At 44.6% G+C, this 15,896-nt stretch overlaps 1 protein-coding gene across 1 annotated transcript in view; it reads right to left on the reverse strand.

Moving 5' to 3' along the window:
* The window catches only part of LOC135921763 (uncharacterized), a 238,070-nt gene that overhangs the window by 20,640 nt on the left and 201,534 nt on the right, over positions 1–15,896 (reverse strand). Inside the window, exon 27 of the mRNA XM_070523495.1 lies at positions 8,719–8,739. Coding sequence (XP_070379596.1) covers positions 8,719–8,739 — 21 coding nt within the window. The remainder of the gene's footprint in view (positions 1–8,718; positions 8,740–15,896) is intronic.

The following is a 15,896-nucleotide window of genomic DNA, read 5'->3' on the forward strand; positions in this document are numbered from 1 at the left end:
TTCTGAATCCTACAAAAGACGCTTGCATACCGTCACCACAGATAAATTATCGGCCTGCGTGGACATTACCTTAAACAAGCGATCTGTTTAGTAATCAAACAAATCCAAGAAATGACGTCTTAGTTGTTACCTTATGGCACAAGTGTATGATAAGATGTTTAAGAGACAGACAGAGAGAGAGACGCAAGGAAGAAAATCGTGAGAAGCCTACCACACATGTTTTCACATTTCCTAATGTCTATGTATACCGAAAACTGGCTTCGAACTACTACATTTATTAATACGAATAGGGATACGCCGCGAAGACAGGGCACTCCCTGGTAAACCCCTGTGTAACATAAAAGCAGGGCGCAAAATGACGTTTCCTTCACACTTCCTTCATCCTACGATCTCGTTCCCAAGGTTGCAGTGCGAAAAAATTCTGACCGCATTCATAGACACTTCAGCCGCACTTGTGAGATAGAACGCCTTATAGCGACCAGTAGCCAAGCTCTCATCATCATCGTCATCATCATCATCCTATGCATGCCCAATGCAGGACGAAGACCTCTTCCTGCGATCTCCAATTGCCCCTCCTCTGCGCCAACCGATTCCAAATAGCGGCGGCAAACTTCATAATTTTGTCACACCATATAGTCTTCTGCCATCTTCTACTGCGCTTCCCTTCTCTTCATGCCCATTCTGTCACCCAAATGGTCCAACGGTTATCTAGTCTTCGCATTAAATCGCCTGCCAAGGCCCATTTTTTTCTCCTAATGTCTACTCGAATATCGTCTATACTCGTTTGCTCTCTGATCCAAACGGCTCTCTTTCTGTCTCCTAAAGTTATGCCTAGCATACTTCGTTCCATCGCTCTTAGCGCGGTCCTTACCTTGTCTCAAGCTTCTTTGTCAGTCTCCAAGTCTATGCGCCGTATATCAGCACCGGTAAATGCACTGATTGTATACTTTCCTTTTCAATGATAACGGTAAGCTCCCAGTCAGGAGCTCATGATGTCTGCCTTATGCGATGCAACCCATTTTTATTCTTCTGTGAATTTGCTTCTCATGATCTGGGTTCCCTGTGATTTGTCGAACTAGGTAAACGTACAGACCTAGTTCGGCTCTAGACTCTAGAGGCTGACTGGTGATCCTGAACTCTTGCTCCCTAGCAAGGTTATTTATCATTATCTTTGTCTTCTGCATATTAATCTTCAATCCCACTTTTAAACTCTGCCTGTTAAGGTCCTCAATCATTTGTTGTAACTCATCTGCATTGTTGCTGAATAGAACAATGTCATCGGCAAACCGAAGGTTGTTGAGGTATTTGCAGTCGATCTTTACTCCTAAGCCTTCCCAGTTCATAGCTTGAATACTTCTCCGAAGAACGCAGTAAATAGCATTCGAGATATTGTGTCTCCTTGTCTGACCCCTTTCTTTATAGGTATCTTCCTACTTTTCTTGTGTAGGATTAAAGTGGCTGTGGAATCTCTGTAGATATTTACCAGAGTACATACGTAGGTAATCTTACTCCTTTATAACGCAATTCCTCTATGAGTGCTGGTATCTCTACTGAATAAATTGCTTTTTCATAATGTAGTAAATACATATAGAGAGGCCTATTGTACTATGCGGATTTCTTAATATATATATATATATATATATATATATATATATATATATATATATATATATATATATATATATATATATATATATATATATATATATATATATATATATATATATATATATATATATATAATATAGCGCCACGCCGACACGGCCGCTAAGCCTAACCCAACGAAGCTGGTGGCTGGAGCCCCGGTGGCTTGAGCCCCGCCGCTTTTCGGGTTAGAGCTGCAAGATGGCAACGGTGAGCGTCGAAGGGGATGATATACCGAGAGAAGAGTATGAGGACGAAGCAGGTTGGCGTGTTGTGAAGACAGGAGGATGTGCCAGTGAGCGGACAAAATCTCACGGAACCCAGGATCAGGCAGCGCGCTTCTCCAGCGAGAACGCATTCAATAATAGGTGGAACAAGGGACAAAAAGCAAGACAAATCATGGCGGCAAGCAGGATGCCCAGTTTGCCGAAGGCGGAGTACAAGATAATAGTGCGCCCACGTGACAGCTTCAACGTCACCGACAATGGGATCAATCGCCTAGAATGCTGCGTCGCCAACGCCGCGGGAATCCCCAGAAAGGAATCGGAAGATGACACGGTGTGTGCAAACTACAAACAGAACATTCTAGTGATCAGCACGCCATCGGAGGAGCGCGCCGAAAAATACAGGACTATCACTCGACTGAGGATGGGAGACAAGGAGTTCGAAGCCAACGCGTACGAGTCGGCTCCGAAGGATACATCTAAGGGAGTGATAAGAGGAGTAACGCACGAGGTGTCTCCTAGAGAAATAGTGGAGATGCTTGTAACACCAAAGAATCCGACGGTCCTCATGGCCAAAAGGATGGGAAACACCACGAATGTCATCATCCTTTTCGACGGGCATCACGTCCCAAACTACGTGAGATACGGAAGAGCACTGGTCAAGTGTTCACTATACCGGAAGCAAATAGACATATGCTACCAGTGCGGACACCTTGGTCACAGAGCCGATGTCTGCCCGAACCCGAACAGCAGGATATGCAGAGGATGCGGCTTGGAGAACCCGCCACAGGACCACGAGTGCGAAGCGAAGTGCCAGCTCTGCGGCAAAGACCATCCTACGGCGGATCGCCGATGTAATGCCAGATACAAGTTACCGTATTTGGTAAAGAGGCGCCGCTGGGAGCGAGTCAGACGAGAGGAAGAAGAAACGATGTACCACGAAAGGGAAGCTGAAAGACTGTACAGGCCAAGACGGGAAGACTGGAGACAGCGGTCGGAAAATCGGACAAAGGACGGACCTGGACTAGAAGATTTCCCCAAGCTCCAGGCAAGGGAAAGGGGCCGCTCGACGTCGAATAGAACCAGATCGAGATCGCGGTCCAGATCGAGATCCAGACCCAAGACCAGTAATACCGAATCTACCAGAGCACAGGGGGGAGGAAGATCGCAGAGCCCAAAAGGAAAGAGCAACGTCAATGACGCCGCAGGACCCTTACAGGTGAGCTGGGCGGACGCGGCTTCCGGGGCGCGTGCGGAGGCAGAGGCTGCTTTTCAAAATAGAGTTAAGACGCTAGAGAAAGAATTGGCGCAAATCAGGCAGAGCAATGTTGCGTTCATGGATGAAATTAAAAAAACTCAGGCAAGAGAACGACCATTTGAGGAGCGGGAAAGTGCCACGCAACGAGGAAAGCTCGCGAGTTATAAGGGAGGAAAAAGAGACAGCAATGGAGGAGGACGTAGCCGTCACCGCCATTAAACGTAAGACCGAGAACGCTCCGATTGAAACCGGAGTAAAGAAACCCAAGCCAGCCACGACGCTCCAAGGAAGACAGGAGGAATTTGAACAGAAGATCGAAACCAGCATCAAACAGAACGAAACAAAGTTTGAAACTAAACTAGAACAACTGGAAGTGAGGCTTGAGGCGAAGATAGAGGCAAAGATGGAGGCGCTAGGAAAGGCGATACTACAGCAAGTGCAACAAATGATGGCTGACTTCGAAGCCAAACTAGCAATATGGGGACCGCAAACAAGTAGGGGGGGACCGGTTAAGACGGCCATTAAGCCGTACACTAGGCCCCCCGTACCCGCCGAGGGATTGGAGAACCTGTAACGCCGCCATGGACAGACGAACTAGATACACGATTTGGCAATGGAATTGTAGAGGATACGATCGAAAACGATACATTTTGCAACAACACCTTAAATACAAAGAAAACCCGGATATTATAATGATGCAGGAAACAAATGTGCTGGCAAAATTGTCGGGTTACAAGTCCTTTGGTAGAGCAGAAGGGGAGACGAAGGCGCTAACGACGTTCAGATAGGAATGGCAAAAACGTGGAACATCCTTCGATATTTGTTAGACCCGGACGGGACAAAGTCGGCACATAGGCAAAATATAAATCGGCTAATACAAACGTACCGAGGGACAGAGCAGGACTTCCTCAAGGAAATCGAGAAAAGATACATCTCGCAAGTGCTGCCCGTCGTACACCCTGACTACACAGGGCAGGTAAATGACGAATTAGACAGCAGAATCGGTGAGTCAGAGGTCAGGGCAGCCCTGCAGAAACTCAATACCAAGTCGGCACCTGGACTAGACGGTGTAACGAATAAAACGCTAAGGAACTTGGACGATGAGTCTATAGCTAAGTTAACCGAATATATTAACGAATGCTGGGAGGCAGGGCAGATTCCGCAGCAATGGAAGACGGCACAAATCGTGTTAATACCTAAACCGGGCAAGCGACTGCAAATTGAGAACTTGAGACCCATATCTCTCACTTTTTACGTGGGGAAACTCATAGAACACGTGGTCCTAGCTAGGATGACCACCTACCTCGAAGACTGCGACGCGCTCCCGCCCACGATGATAGGATTCAGGAGAAACCTCTCAGCGCAGGACGCTCTGTTACAACTAAAACATCAGATCATAGACGATTCGGGCAGATCGACAAACGCAATTCTCGGGTTGGACCTAAAAAAGGCCTTCGATAACGTAACACATGCAACGATACTGGATAGAGTAGGCGAACTAGGACTGGGAAAACGCACGTACGATTATGTACGCAATTTTCTAACGGGCAGAAAGGCAAAGATCACGATAGCGGACCTAGTTTCGGAGGATATCGAGATAGGCAGCGCAGGTACGCCACAGGGCTCGGTCTTATCACCGATGCCATTCAATCTGGCGCTTATCGGGCTGCCAGCCAAGCTACAAGAAATCGAGGGTCTAAATCATACCTTATACGCAGACGATATTACCCTATGGGTGAGAAACGGAAGTGACGGGCAGATAGAACAAACGCTTCAAACAGCGGTCGAAACAATCGAGAAATATCTAGAGGGGACAGGGCTAACATGCTCAGCAGAGAAATCGGAGCTGTTACTGTACAGACCGACTCGCAGAGGTCGCAAACCAGGCAACTACAGGGAAGAGCACACTCATAGAGAGGAGATACAGTTAAAGACGGCCGATGGGAAACCCATACCCAAGGTCGATAGGATCAGGGTAATGGGGCTCCTCATTGAAGCCAAGGGCAACAACGGAGAAACCCTCAGAAGACTGGAGGGAACTGTAGCGCAAATCATGAGGCTAATCAGAAGGATAACAAATAAACATAGCGGGATGAAAGAGGAAAACACGATCAGGTTAATACAGGCCTTCGTAATAAGTAGAATAGTGTACGTAGCGCCGTACTTAAAATGGCAGGTCGCGGAAAAGCTCAAACTAGAATGCCTCATTCGGAAAATATACAAACTAGCCATAGGACTACCGATCAGCACCAGCACGGACAAGTTGCTGCAATTAGGCCTACACAACACTATAGACGAGCTCATTGAAGCGCAATGTACGGCACAATATGAGCGCCTCTCTAAGACTAGAGCAGGCAGACACATCCTAGAGAGATTAGACATAGGTTACCACACACAGCATGGTGTCAAGGTGGACATCCCGAGAGATACAAAGGAAAGATTGGTAATACCTCCCTTACCAAATAACATGCACCCAGAACACAATGAGGACAGAAGAAAGAACAGAGCGATGCAAATACAGAAGAAATTCGGCAGCGACAAGGACGCAGTGTTCGTAGACGCGGCTCGATACAGTCGCAGACGGGGATTTACGGCAGCCGTAATCGATAGGGATAAACGGTGCAAGACATGCGCGACGATACGCACCACAAGTAACGAGACAGCTGAAGAAGTAGTCATAGCGCTCGCAGCAGCTCAGACTAACGCAACCATGATAGTCAGCGACTCTCAGACGGTAATAAGAAACTTTGCCAACGGCCGAATCTCCCCGGAGGCACTACGAATTCTTCTTGCAGGAGGGCAAAATTACAAAAGAAAGATATATATCACCTGGACACCCGCCCACACCCTCGCGGAGGACGGCAACAACGAGGCGGCACATGACGCGGCTCGAGGGCTTACGGACCGAGCCGCAGTCGCAAGTGACGCCCCGACACCCTCCGGACATGACGGTGCGGTAAATGAGTGGGATTGGGAGGACAGAATGACAACATATAATGACATTACGAAACATTATAGGTTACAGAGGTGCATATTCCCGCGACCTCACGCAAAATTGACAAAAAAGCAGTCTGTCGCATGGCGGCAGTTACAAACTAGGACGTACCCGAATCCTGCGCTCTCCCACATCATATATCCGGATGTATATCCTACGGACAAATGCAGAGCATGTGAATCCAGAGCCACTCTGGAGCATATATTATGGGAATGCCGAGGGCTAAATAGCAATAAAGAAAACGCGGTCGCTAGCAGCAGCCTTCGCACGCGCTGGGAAGCCGCGCTGCTCAGCCCCGCCCTCGAAGATCAATTATGGGCCGTCCAGCGGGCCGAGGATGCCGCCAGGACCCAAGAACTCCTGGCCGTCACCTAGGCGGGCCCTTTGGCCCTCCCCACCAACTCGCAGGGCAAACAATAAAGTTCTTTCCTCCTCCTCCTCCTGGTTGTGACATGGAGGTGATCCATTGTAGAGTAACCTTTTCTGAAGCCAGCCTGCTCCCTCGGTTGGCTAAAGTCCAGTGTTGCCCTTATTCTATTGGTGATTATTTTGGTGAATATTATATATAGTATTGGGAGTAAGCTAATGGGCCTGTAATGCTTTAGTTCTTTAACGTCGCCATTTTTGTGGATTAGTATAATGTTTGCATTCTTCCAGTTTTCTAGAACCCTTGCAGCCGATAAACCCTTCGTATAGAGAGCCGCCAGTTTTCCTAGCTTTACGTCTCCTCCCTCTTTGATTAATTCGAATGTTATTTCATCCTCCCCTGCCACTTTTCCCCGTTTCATGCCTTGTATGGCCTTCCTGACCTCATCTAGGGGGAGTTTGTGTTTATCGTTCATCATCGCTTCGAATGCAGTGCTCCTGAGTCGTCTGGGTACAGTAAAGGTCAGTATAAAGTTCTTCCGCTGCTTTTACTATTTCTTCGAAATTGCTGATGATATTACCCTGCTTATATTTTAGTGCATGCATCTTGGTTTGTCCTATTCCAAGTTTCTTTCTCACTGATTTCTGGCTGCGTTCATTGTTTACGGCTTCTTCAGTCTTTTTCATGTTATAGTTTCGCATGTCACCTATTTTCGTACTGTTGAGCAGTTTTGGCAGTTCCGCGAATTCCATCTTATCTCTTGAGTTGGACACTGTCATTCTTTGTCGTTTCTTTGTTAGGTCCTTTGTTACTTGGAAGAGCTAAGCTTCACCATTACCAGTTTACCGTGACGGTATTTAAAGATCCCCTAATGTGTCTCATGCTTCCCGCCAACTGCAGCATATCTAACCGCTATGTTTAACAGGAAACGCTGACCGCAAACGCTATGCACCAAGGCGGGGTTTGTGGTAGAAACGCTGCGTCTTGCGTGGGCTGCGATGCGACGGAGGGGAGGGCCAGCTGGAGGTATTGCAAGGAATTGGACGCGACGCTGCGTTGCCCCGCCATGACAGCCGCGCGCCGGCGTGCGCAAATGGCGGACAACGCAGCTGGTCTATGAATGGTAGAAACGCTGTAACAGGGGTCTCTGAGTGTTCGCATAATACAATTATGCTTTCTCGTATAGTCAAGTTACAATATGATAGCTACCCTGTCTGTAAGTTGTATGTGTGTCACTGTTTACGACTGTTCCACGTACTTTAGCTTGATCAATTCAGTTAGTTGAGTAAATGTCTCGCGTCACATGGAATGCCTGGGTATGGGTGGTTCGAAAATCTTTTTGCCAAAACTAAGTCCGACGCTGGGTTTTCTGCGACAAGAATTCCGCAACGCTGTCACCTTAAAATGTGTCCGTGAAATTTGGTGGTGAAGCGCGTAGAAGCATTGGGCTACTTTGCTGGAGAAAGCGACTTCGCACTGATTCAATTCCGCTCCACGCTGTATAAATTGTATGTATGCTCTTTGGCGATGACGTCAAGGTGACTAGATTGACATTTTAAGATGGTACAAACAGCCATATCGGCACACATTTTTAGGCTGCACTATATTCACAATCCGCCTATATTTTTGGTTAACGATGAGCGGACAAAAAGAAAGCTGGTCAGACAATTGAAAGACTGCTTCTGGCGTCAAAAGGAGACAACCGTAAGTTTTTTGTCAGATAATTCTTATTTGCGAAATACTCTTTCTCAAGGTAAGATTTACATTGTCTGCAAATCAGTAAAAATAAACAATAGATGAGATTATGGTTAACAGTTCTGTCGACATTTAACATTGGGCCAGAGGTTACCGATGCGAAATAAAGAATAGAACGAGGAGCGAACTTCTTTTTTTTAAGTGTACACTCATCTCCACTTACTTTGTTGGTTCCCTCCTGTGTATATCCTTGGTCTGTCTCTCCTCTTTTCTCGCGCAGACCACACACATACACGCACGCATACGCACGTATACACGCGCTTGGGTGGCTTTATTCATGTGCGTGTGCGTGTGGATATAATATATACATACATGTACGTGTGTGTGCGTGGGTCTATAAATATAGCGGGTAGGAAAAATCCAGAGCAGAGAGCCCTCTGCAATTGTAATTGACAGGCTACTCCTCACGCGATAATCTCAGGCGAAAAAAAAAGTATCCTTCCAGGTGAGGCAGAACATGTAAGCGTTTACTTACTGACTGAGGCGTCGAAATCACCTGAAAATACAAATAAAGAAATCGCGTTGGGAATTAGCTATCGAGTACCTTTTTTATTATCTACCACCGGTTGTTCGCTCACATTCAACACCTGAATACTGCCGTGCCACATTGACATACAATATAACTCGCGTCTTCTGGCTCTCTCGAGCTCCACTCGCCTTTTAGCATAAATTGCGGGAAATAATGGACATATCTGGAGGCAAAAAGCTCGTGAGATATGAATTGTCAAATATAAAATATTTCGCCAAGAAGCTTCACTGAGGAGTTCAAGGTGTGTGTTTTGGAGACGGTTGCGTTTCTTTTTCTAACATGCAGAATCTGAAACCGCGTTCTGCTGTAGATTGAGCAACAATACAATTTACTACATTTCTTCCTTAGGGGATTAGGATGTCCTTTAAATAAAAAGAGAAGTCCTTAAAACAACAAGCTGTCATCAAGTCGTAGGTCTATTAGTCATGCAATCAAAACGTGAACGGAACTCCATCTAGTCCGGCAAATGCTGATTTAAGTAAAACAGTCAAGTTCCAAGTGTCAAGAAAAAGGAACTTTCCAGCATGTCTACAGGCACCAAAAGTTTTTTAAAGCGAAGCTTTCTTTGCCCCATCCTTCGACTTTTCCACTGCTGTTGCTCTGTGATACACTGTGTCGGGCGGTGGTTCAGAGCATGTGCATACATGACAGGAGCGCGGCAGAGAGGAAAGGCAACGCGACAATCCTAATTGAACATTTGCACCGCGTCGAAAGTACGCACTGCGCTCTGCAGCTATCTGGGGGTCGTCACATTAACCTCTTGATTGCTGTAATTATCCGTGACCTCCCGCAAAAGCAGCGCAGAAACTGCAGTGCTTAGCTTTCTTGACAAATGTTTAAAGCATTAAATAGACATGGCACAATACCGCTTTAAACATTTGTCAAATATAAAACAACTAGGAATGCCAGGAGTTATCTTTTACTTTTCTACTAAGCTGCAAGTCCAGAGGGAAGCTGATAGAGTGGCAGAGAGGAGGGAGTAGAGGGAACAGAGAATGGGGTAGAGCCGACTCAGATGTGAAATGAGTGAATAATTGTTCGGCCCCTCTTCCCTCCTAGTTTCCATGAAATGTGGGTGGGAGGGGATAGAGAAAATGTGGCGTCGGAAGCCAAGGAAATGTTACTCCTATACAGACGCCAGAACATTTTCGGGCAAGCGGGCTAAATTTATTCTAAGATGCCGTGTGGTATGTTTCTTCTATTTCGGAAAAATAAACAGTATCCGAATATTCAAGCGGAAAAAGGCGTGCAGAAACACAACCGCATTAAAGCGCACCGTAGACTCACGGCGACACTGAGGAAGTGGTCACACGTTAAATCAACTCTTCTGCGTCCTCCGCGGCAGCTTTGCGACTGACATTGCTTGGGTTCGTGGGTTTGATTCCAACCGCATTTGCCCAACTTCGACGGCGGACAAATAAAAACACGCTCGTGCACTTGAATTTAGGGACGCGTCGAAGAACACCACTGTGTCGAAATTATTCAGTTGTCCGCCACCAAGGCGCGCATCATAGTCCGATTATGTTTTTGGCAGATACAGCCCAACAATTCCATTAAACATTTATACTTCTGTCACGATATAATGTGCCATGTGAGACACTGAATATTCTCAACCCTCTCAGAGGTTATGAACAATGGCGCGCAACGCCTCAAGGAAACACCTCCCCTGTGTGTTCGGTGGACTGTGTAGACAAAGAGCAGTGGTGCCTGCAAGGTAAGGTTTAACATCAAATCGCGTGTCCAACCAAACTTTCCCCCCAAAAGCGAAATAAAAGAAACTCTCCTGTTGAACCAAACGTTGAGGAAATTAAACATTCGCTGACAACATCACCGCTACTTATTCTCAATCAAAGCAAACAGCACAAAAAGCTTCGCCTACATCGATTCCCACAGAGAGTGGAATCTGCAAAATTGATTTGTTTGATATGCTTGTGAATGTGAATAGAAACTCTGCATTAGAAGTGTCATCAAAAATCCGAAGGTCGTGTTCTATTGAAGAGTAAGTGGCGGTAATTTTATGAAGTGCAGCGTGTAACAGCGTGTAAAATATCTCATGGGAAGAGCCGACCTCTTTACTGGCAAACGTCAAAGTGGTGCTCACATAGCTCTATATTTAGTGTTTAGCAGCAAGCTCGAATTCTCTAAGAATCAACTCTCTTCCTTCTCTATGCGTGAGATACTCAGGCGTGAGCTTGAGACTGCGACCTACTGCGAGTCTTGTACACGTTAATTACCCGTTTCTACTTTCTGTGTTAACGAGCACAATCTTCCGCCAACGCAAACTGAGCTTCCTAATGGCATTAACTATAAATACTGTCAATCAAGCAGTTTTGTGTAAAATTGCTCCTTCTGGATCTCCTAAATGCCAGGCGCGCTCAAATGTACCGAAAATGGCACTACCCGGCTTCTCAAATGAATACTGTTAGAGTGTCAGCTTTTACCTGCAGTTGCAGTGTTAGGCAAACACGCAATATTCGCTAATGCGTAATAACGCACATACTCAAGCAAATGTACACCCTTTTGGTCGTACCTTGCCAAACAACAATAATCGTCAATGTGTCTTGTTTGCGTTTCCTTTCTTGAAAACGCTGTGCTCACTACTTTCCTATCGAGAATGCTCCGTCATGCTCATAACGCGCTTGCCGTTCGTGGCTTGGAAGTACGCGGCTTGCAACGTTAAAGAAAGGAAATACGGACAAGATGGATGGCGACTATCGTTCTGGTGCAAGATACGATCCAAACGGCGTAATTTTGCTTAAGAGTGTACTGCCCGTGAAGGGGCAGCATTTGGCCGGCTACTCTTAGGCCTGCAATTCGAATTGGGCTCTACGGCTACGTTCGCTCGGTAAAAGCAAGACGAGGTGCCGCAAAAATGAGAAACAACTCTCTCACCCATCTTTGAGGCTCTGACGACTGACTGCGTCGCGAGGCGTCTGAGGAATCTTGGCTACGAGTGGCGATCCGCCGAACAGCTTGCTTGCTTGCTTGCTCCTCAATTGTGGCGCTTACCCACTACGGGGAATTGGCCAAGAAGCCGGCAGTTAAAGGTTGGAGGTAAGTGAAGAGAAAAAAAAACCTAAACGGAAAATTAATGCAGCGTGAAGTATAACGTGCACGTTCATTAAGAAATAGATATATGTGGCAGGGGTAGAAATATATATATATATATATATATTATATATATATATATATATATATGTGTGTGTGTGTGTGTGTGTGTGTGTGTGTGCGTGTGTGTGTAATAATATATGAAGAGCGAATTTGGTGTTGTTTTCTTCGGTAGTATTCGAATAATGTCGAAGACGTAATCGCTCATTCAGTGATCTGATGATTTATCAATTTCGAGAATTACCATGGCAGCCTTCTTGCGTGCCAGAGATCGTCGCAAATGGCCAAGCAAATATTTATGTTGTTAAAACCCAATTAAGAAGCCTCGAAGGAGAGGATATATTGAATAGTTTAAGAAATACCCAAATTTCGGGAATGAGGATTCTAAATTTGTCCTCTGATTTCTAAATTGACAGCATGCTATTAGAAATTCTTCAATGTTTTCGGGTTCCTGGCAGGCAGGACAAAGAGCGGTGGGTACGAAACCACGCCCCTATAGGTGAAGATTTAGTGGTGGGATGCGGCATCGTAATTTTGTTATGGAGATTACTAATTTACGTGTGCAACACCACTTATTGTCCTGTGAGAAGGAGAAATGATTAAATTTCGACGTTTGAATTTTCAGACTTGTAGAATCTTGGAAAAGGGAAAATTTTGTAAGCCTAGCTGCAGTGACACGAACCGAAGTAGGAATAACGGACTTAATTGGTCCATCAAGAGACATTCACGCAAGTGTGTTGTATTTCATTTGTAAATATACCACGAGGACCTGGAACCCACAGAACCGCACCAGGCGTAAGTTTAAGGGGATTAATGATCTATCTATCTATCTATCTATCTATCTATCTATCTATCTATCTATCTATCTATCTATCTATCTATCTATCTATCTATCTATCTATCTATCTATCTATCTATCTATCTATCTATCTATCTATCTATCTATCTATCTATCTATCTATCTATCTATCTATCTATCTATCTATCTATCTATCTATCTATCTATCTATCTATCTATCTATCTATCTATCTATCTATCCATCCATCTATCTATCTATCTATCTAGCGAGCTAGCTAGCTAGCTATATGATAGATAGAACGTGCACCTAAATCGAAGTACACGGTCGTTTTCGCATTTCGTCCCCATCGAAATGCAGCCGCCGTGGCCGGGATTAGATCCCGCGACCTCTTTCTTACGAGCACAACACCATAGCCGCTAAGAAACCAGGTCGAGTTCCTCCACTTGCGAGCCAATACAAGCCTTCCTGGGCAATTCAGGAAACTTAAGAGGAAGTTTAACTCTGGGCCATCTATATGAATACACGCGAAATAATAAATAGTGTTTTTCGGCAATCATAGTGCCAAATCATATGAGGTTTGTTGCATTTAAAAGTTGTACTGTAGTGAGTTGTGGCTGTTAACTTCTGACTTATGTCATGGGGTTTTTTACGAGAAATGTCAAAAATTGCAAATTTTCAGACAACAAGCCTATTAAGCTTAGAGCTCTGTAACTCGAAAAAAAAGCAATACTAAGATTCTGTAAATGGGAGTTGCCAATACACTAAAGCGGGCAAAACTGATATATCACACATGGCTTCCAAAAAAGTACACCACTAATTTGTGACAAAAGCTTTTCAAAACCCTTGTAATCAGCGTAAAAGATATTTTAATGCATAAATTTTCGTTTCATATTCGTCCGCTTTAGATGCTCAAATAGGCGCATTTCGCGTAACTGCAATGTGCCTTCTAGGTGCAGAGCCACGAATCTGTAAACTTCGTGTTTTTATTTTCTTCTTACCTACGAGTATTTGAATATGTCTTGAAACGTTTGAGGCTTTAAAGCGAAATTTCGCTTTCAATTGCCACAAGAATTTAACTTTCTCTCTCAAGTACAAGAAACTTCATTAAAATCTGCCCAATGGTTATCTCAGAATAGCGTTTCTCTGTTGTACATGTATTTGAATAGGAAGAGATCCGGGTTTCCATAAAGCAAGCATACTTGCTGCAGGCGAAAGGTAGCTTTGTAGTTTTAATTTCTTTCATTTTCCTCTTGTTTCAGGTGTATTAGTGCGATATCGGGTTGTTTTAAATCTATAGGTAAGGTGCAGGCCAATATGAAAAATAAACCACTGGAAAGTTTCCGCTTCCACTTGCCTGTCCTTCCATATTCTTTAATCAGTTCCTTTTGCTGCCTTAAGCAGCACCTCTAGCCATAATATCACAGCAAACTGGCTTCGCAGCATGAGTTCCGTAACGGCCTTGCATACCATGCACTGCCATGCCATCAGGACATCCATGCTGCGCTACAGTGCCGACAGCGTCCTCAACACCACGGTGGCTCCACTGCTCTGGTTCTCTTTAGATGTGCCTGCTGCATTCGTCATTTCACACGTCATGTCGAAGCCCTGTGGCTGAATAAAAATTTTCTTGCAAAAGCGGAGTTGATGTTTGTCTCCGTAGCTTTTATGTCACTGTCGCAGAAGGTTCTTCGCGAGTGTTGTCAGCGACGTCACGAGGCGAGTTTTTCGTCGTGGTTTCATCTGTCACGAATATTCATTCATTCAAGAATAGTCATTCTTCCGGGTGATGATGCGTTTGATGTAGTCATGATGTAGCATTTGATGTCGTCGCACACAGTCTCCTACTCTCCAAATTGAAAGCTTATAACTTGGATGGTAAAATAATAGCGTGGATTGCCGAATATTTGTCATTGCGGAAACAGGCTGTGGTTCTGAACGGTATATCTTCGCAATATGCATCAGTTACGTCGGGAGTTCCCCATGGCTCAGTGTTGGGGCCACTATTGTTTTTGTTGTATATTAATGATATTTCAACTGGTATACAGTCTTCATTCAGGATGTTTGCCGATGATTGTGTTGTTTATAGAGTCGTAGATGCCATTTCCGATTCACAAATCCTGCAAGTTGACCTAAACACTATCGCAGACTGGTGTGTGCGTTGGGATATGTCATTAAATATAAATAAGACTGTTCACGTCACCTTTACAAGAAAACGAGCTAATCATCCCTATAGGTATAGACTTCATGATTCAACTCTAAAAGTAAGCAAGGAATTTAAATATCTAGGTGTGTTTTTTACTTCTGATTTACGATGGAACAAGCATGTTAACTATATTGGAAATAAGGCAGCATCAGTTTTGGGATTCTTGCGGCGCAATTTTAGTCATTTACCGAGTAACTTGAAGACGCAGTTGTACTTTAGTCATGTACGTTCAATACTTGAATATGGATGTGTTTGTTGGGACCCACACACATCTGAGCTTATAAACAAATTAGAAAAAATCCAGAATAGGGCAGTTAGACTTGTTCTTGGTAATTATAGCCGGCAGCTTAGCATGACAGAAAGCAAACTTAAACTTAAATGGCAAGAGCTGAAGGATCGTAGAAGGCATATTAGATTAAAATTTCTCCACGATATTTATTATTCTAAAACAAGCATAATCCGCGATAAATATATCCAGGCACCACACTATATATCTAGGCGACTTGACCACTGTTTGAAGGTCAGGGAATTTTCTTGTAGGGGTGACGTCTTCCGTTATTCTTTTTTTGTTAGAACTGTTCGAGATTGGAACAGTTTGCCATCGACCATTGTATATATTACAGAAAATGATGCTTTTTACCACGCATTGAACTAATTTGTTGATGTATTGATTCAAGTTTGTAACCTCCCTGCTGTAATGCCCTACAGGGCGATGCAGGTAACTAATAAATAAGTAAATAAATGATAATCACCGCTGTTTTCAGGATGGATAGGCCCAGCACACGAACTTCATTTTCGGTGGCTTTAGCATAGTCAACCAGGTTTCAACTGCGGTCTCTAATGCGCAAAAAACCTTCGGCCTGATTTCTGAATGTCATCAGTGTGCCCAAATGCAGAAAATAAACATAGACTGTCGCCTACGCGATTAACCGTCTCACCACCTCCGTTCACTAAAAAACACACGATAGTGGTAATGTTGGTGATGCTGACAAAGCAGTACAGCAGTACTTATC

Source organism: Dermacentor albipictus, chromosome 8 (assembly GCF_038994185.2).
Source record: "Dermacentor albipictus isolate Rhodes 1998 colony chromosome 8, USDA_Dalb.pri_finalv2, whole genome shotgun sequence".
Classification (NCBI taxonomy): Eukaryota; Metazoa; Arthropoda; class Arachnida; order Ixodida; family Ixodidae; genus Dermacentor; species Dermacentor albipictus.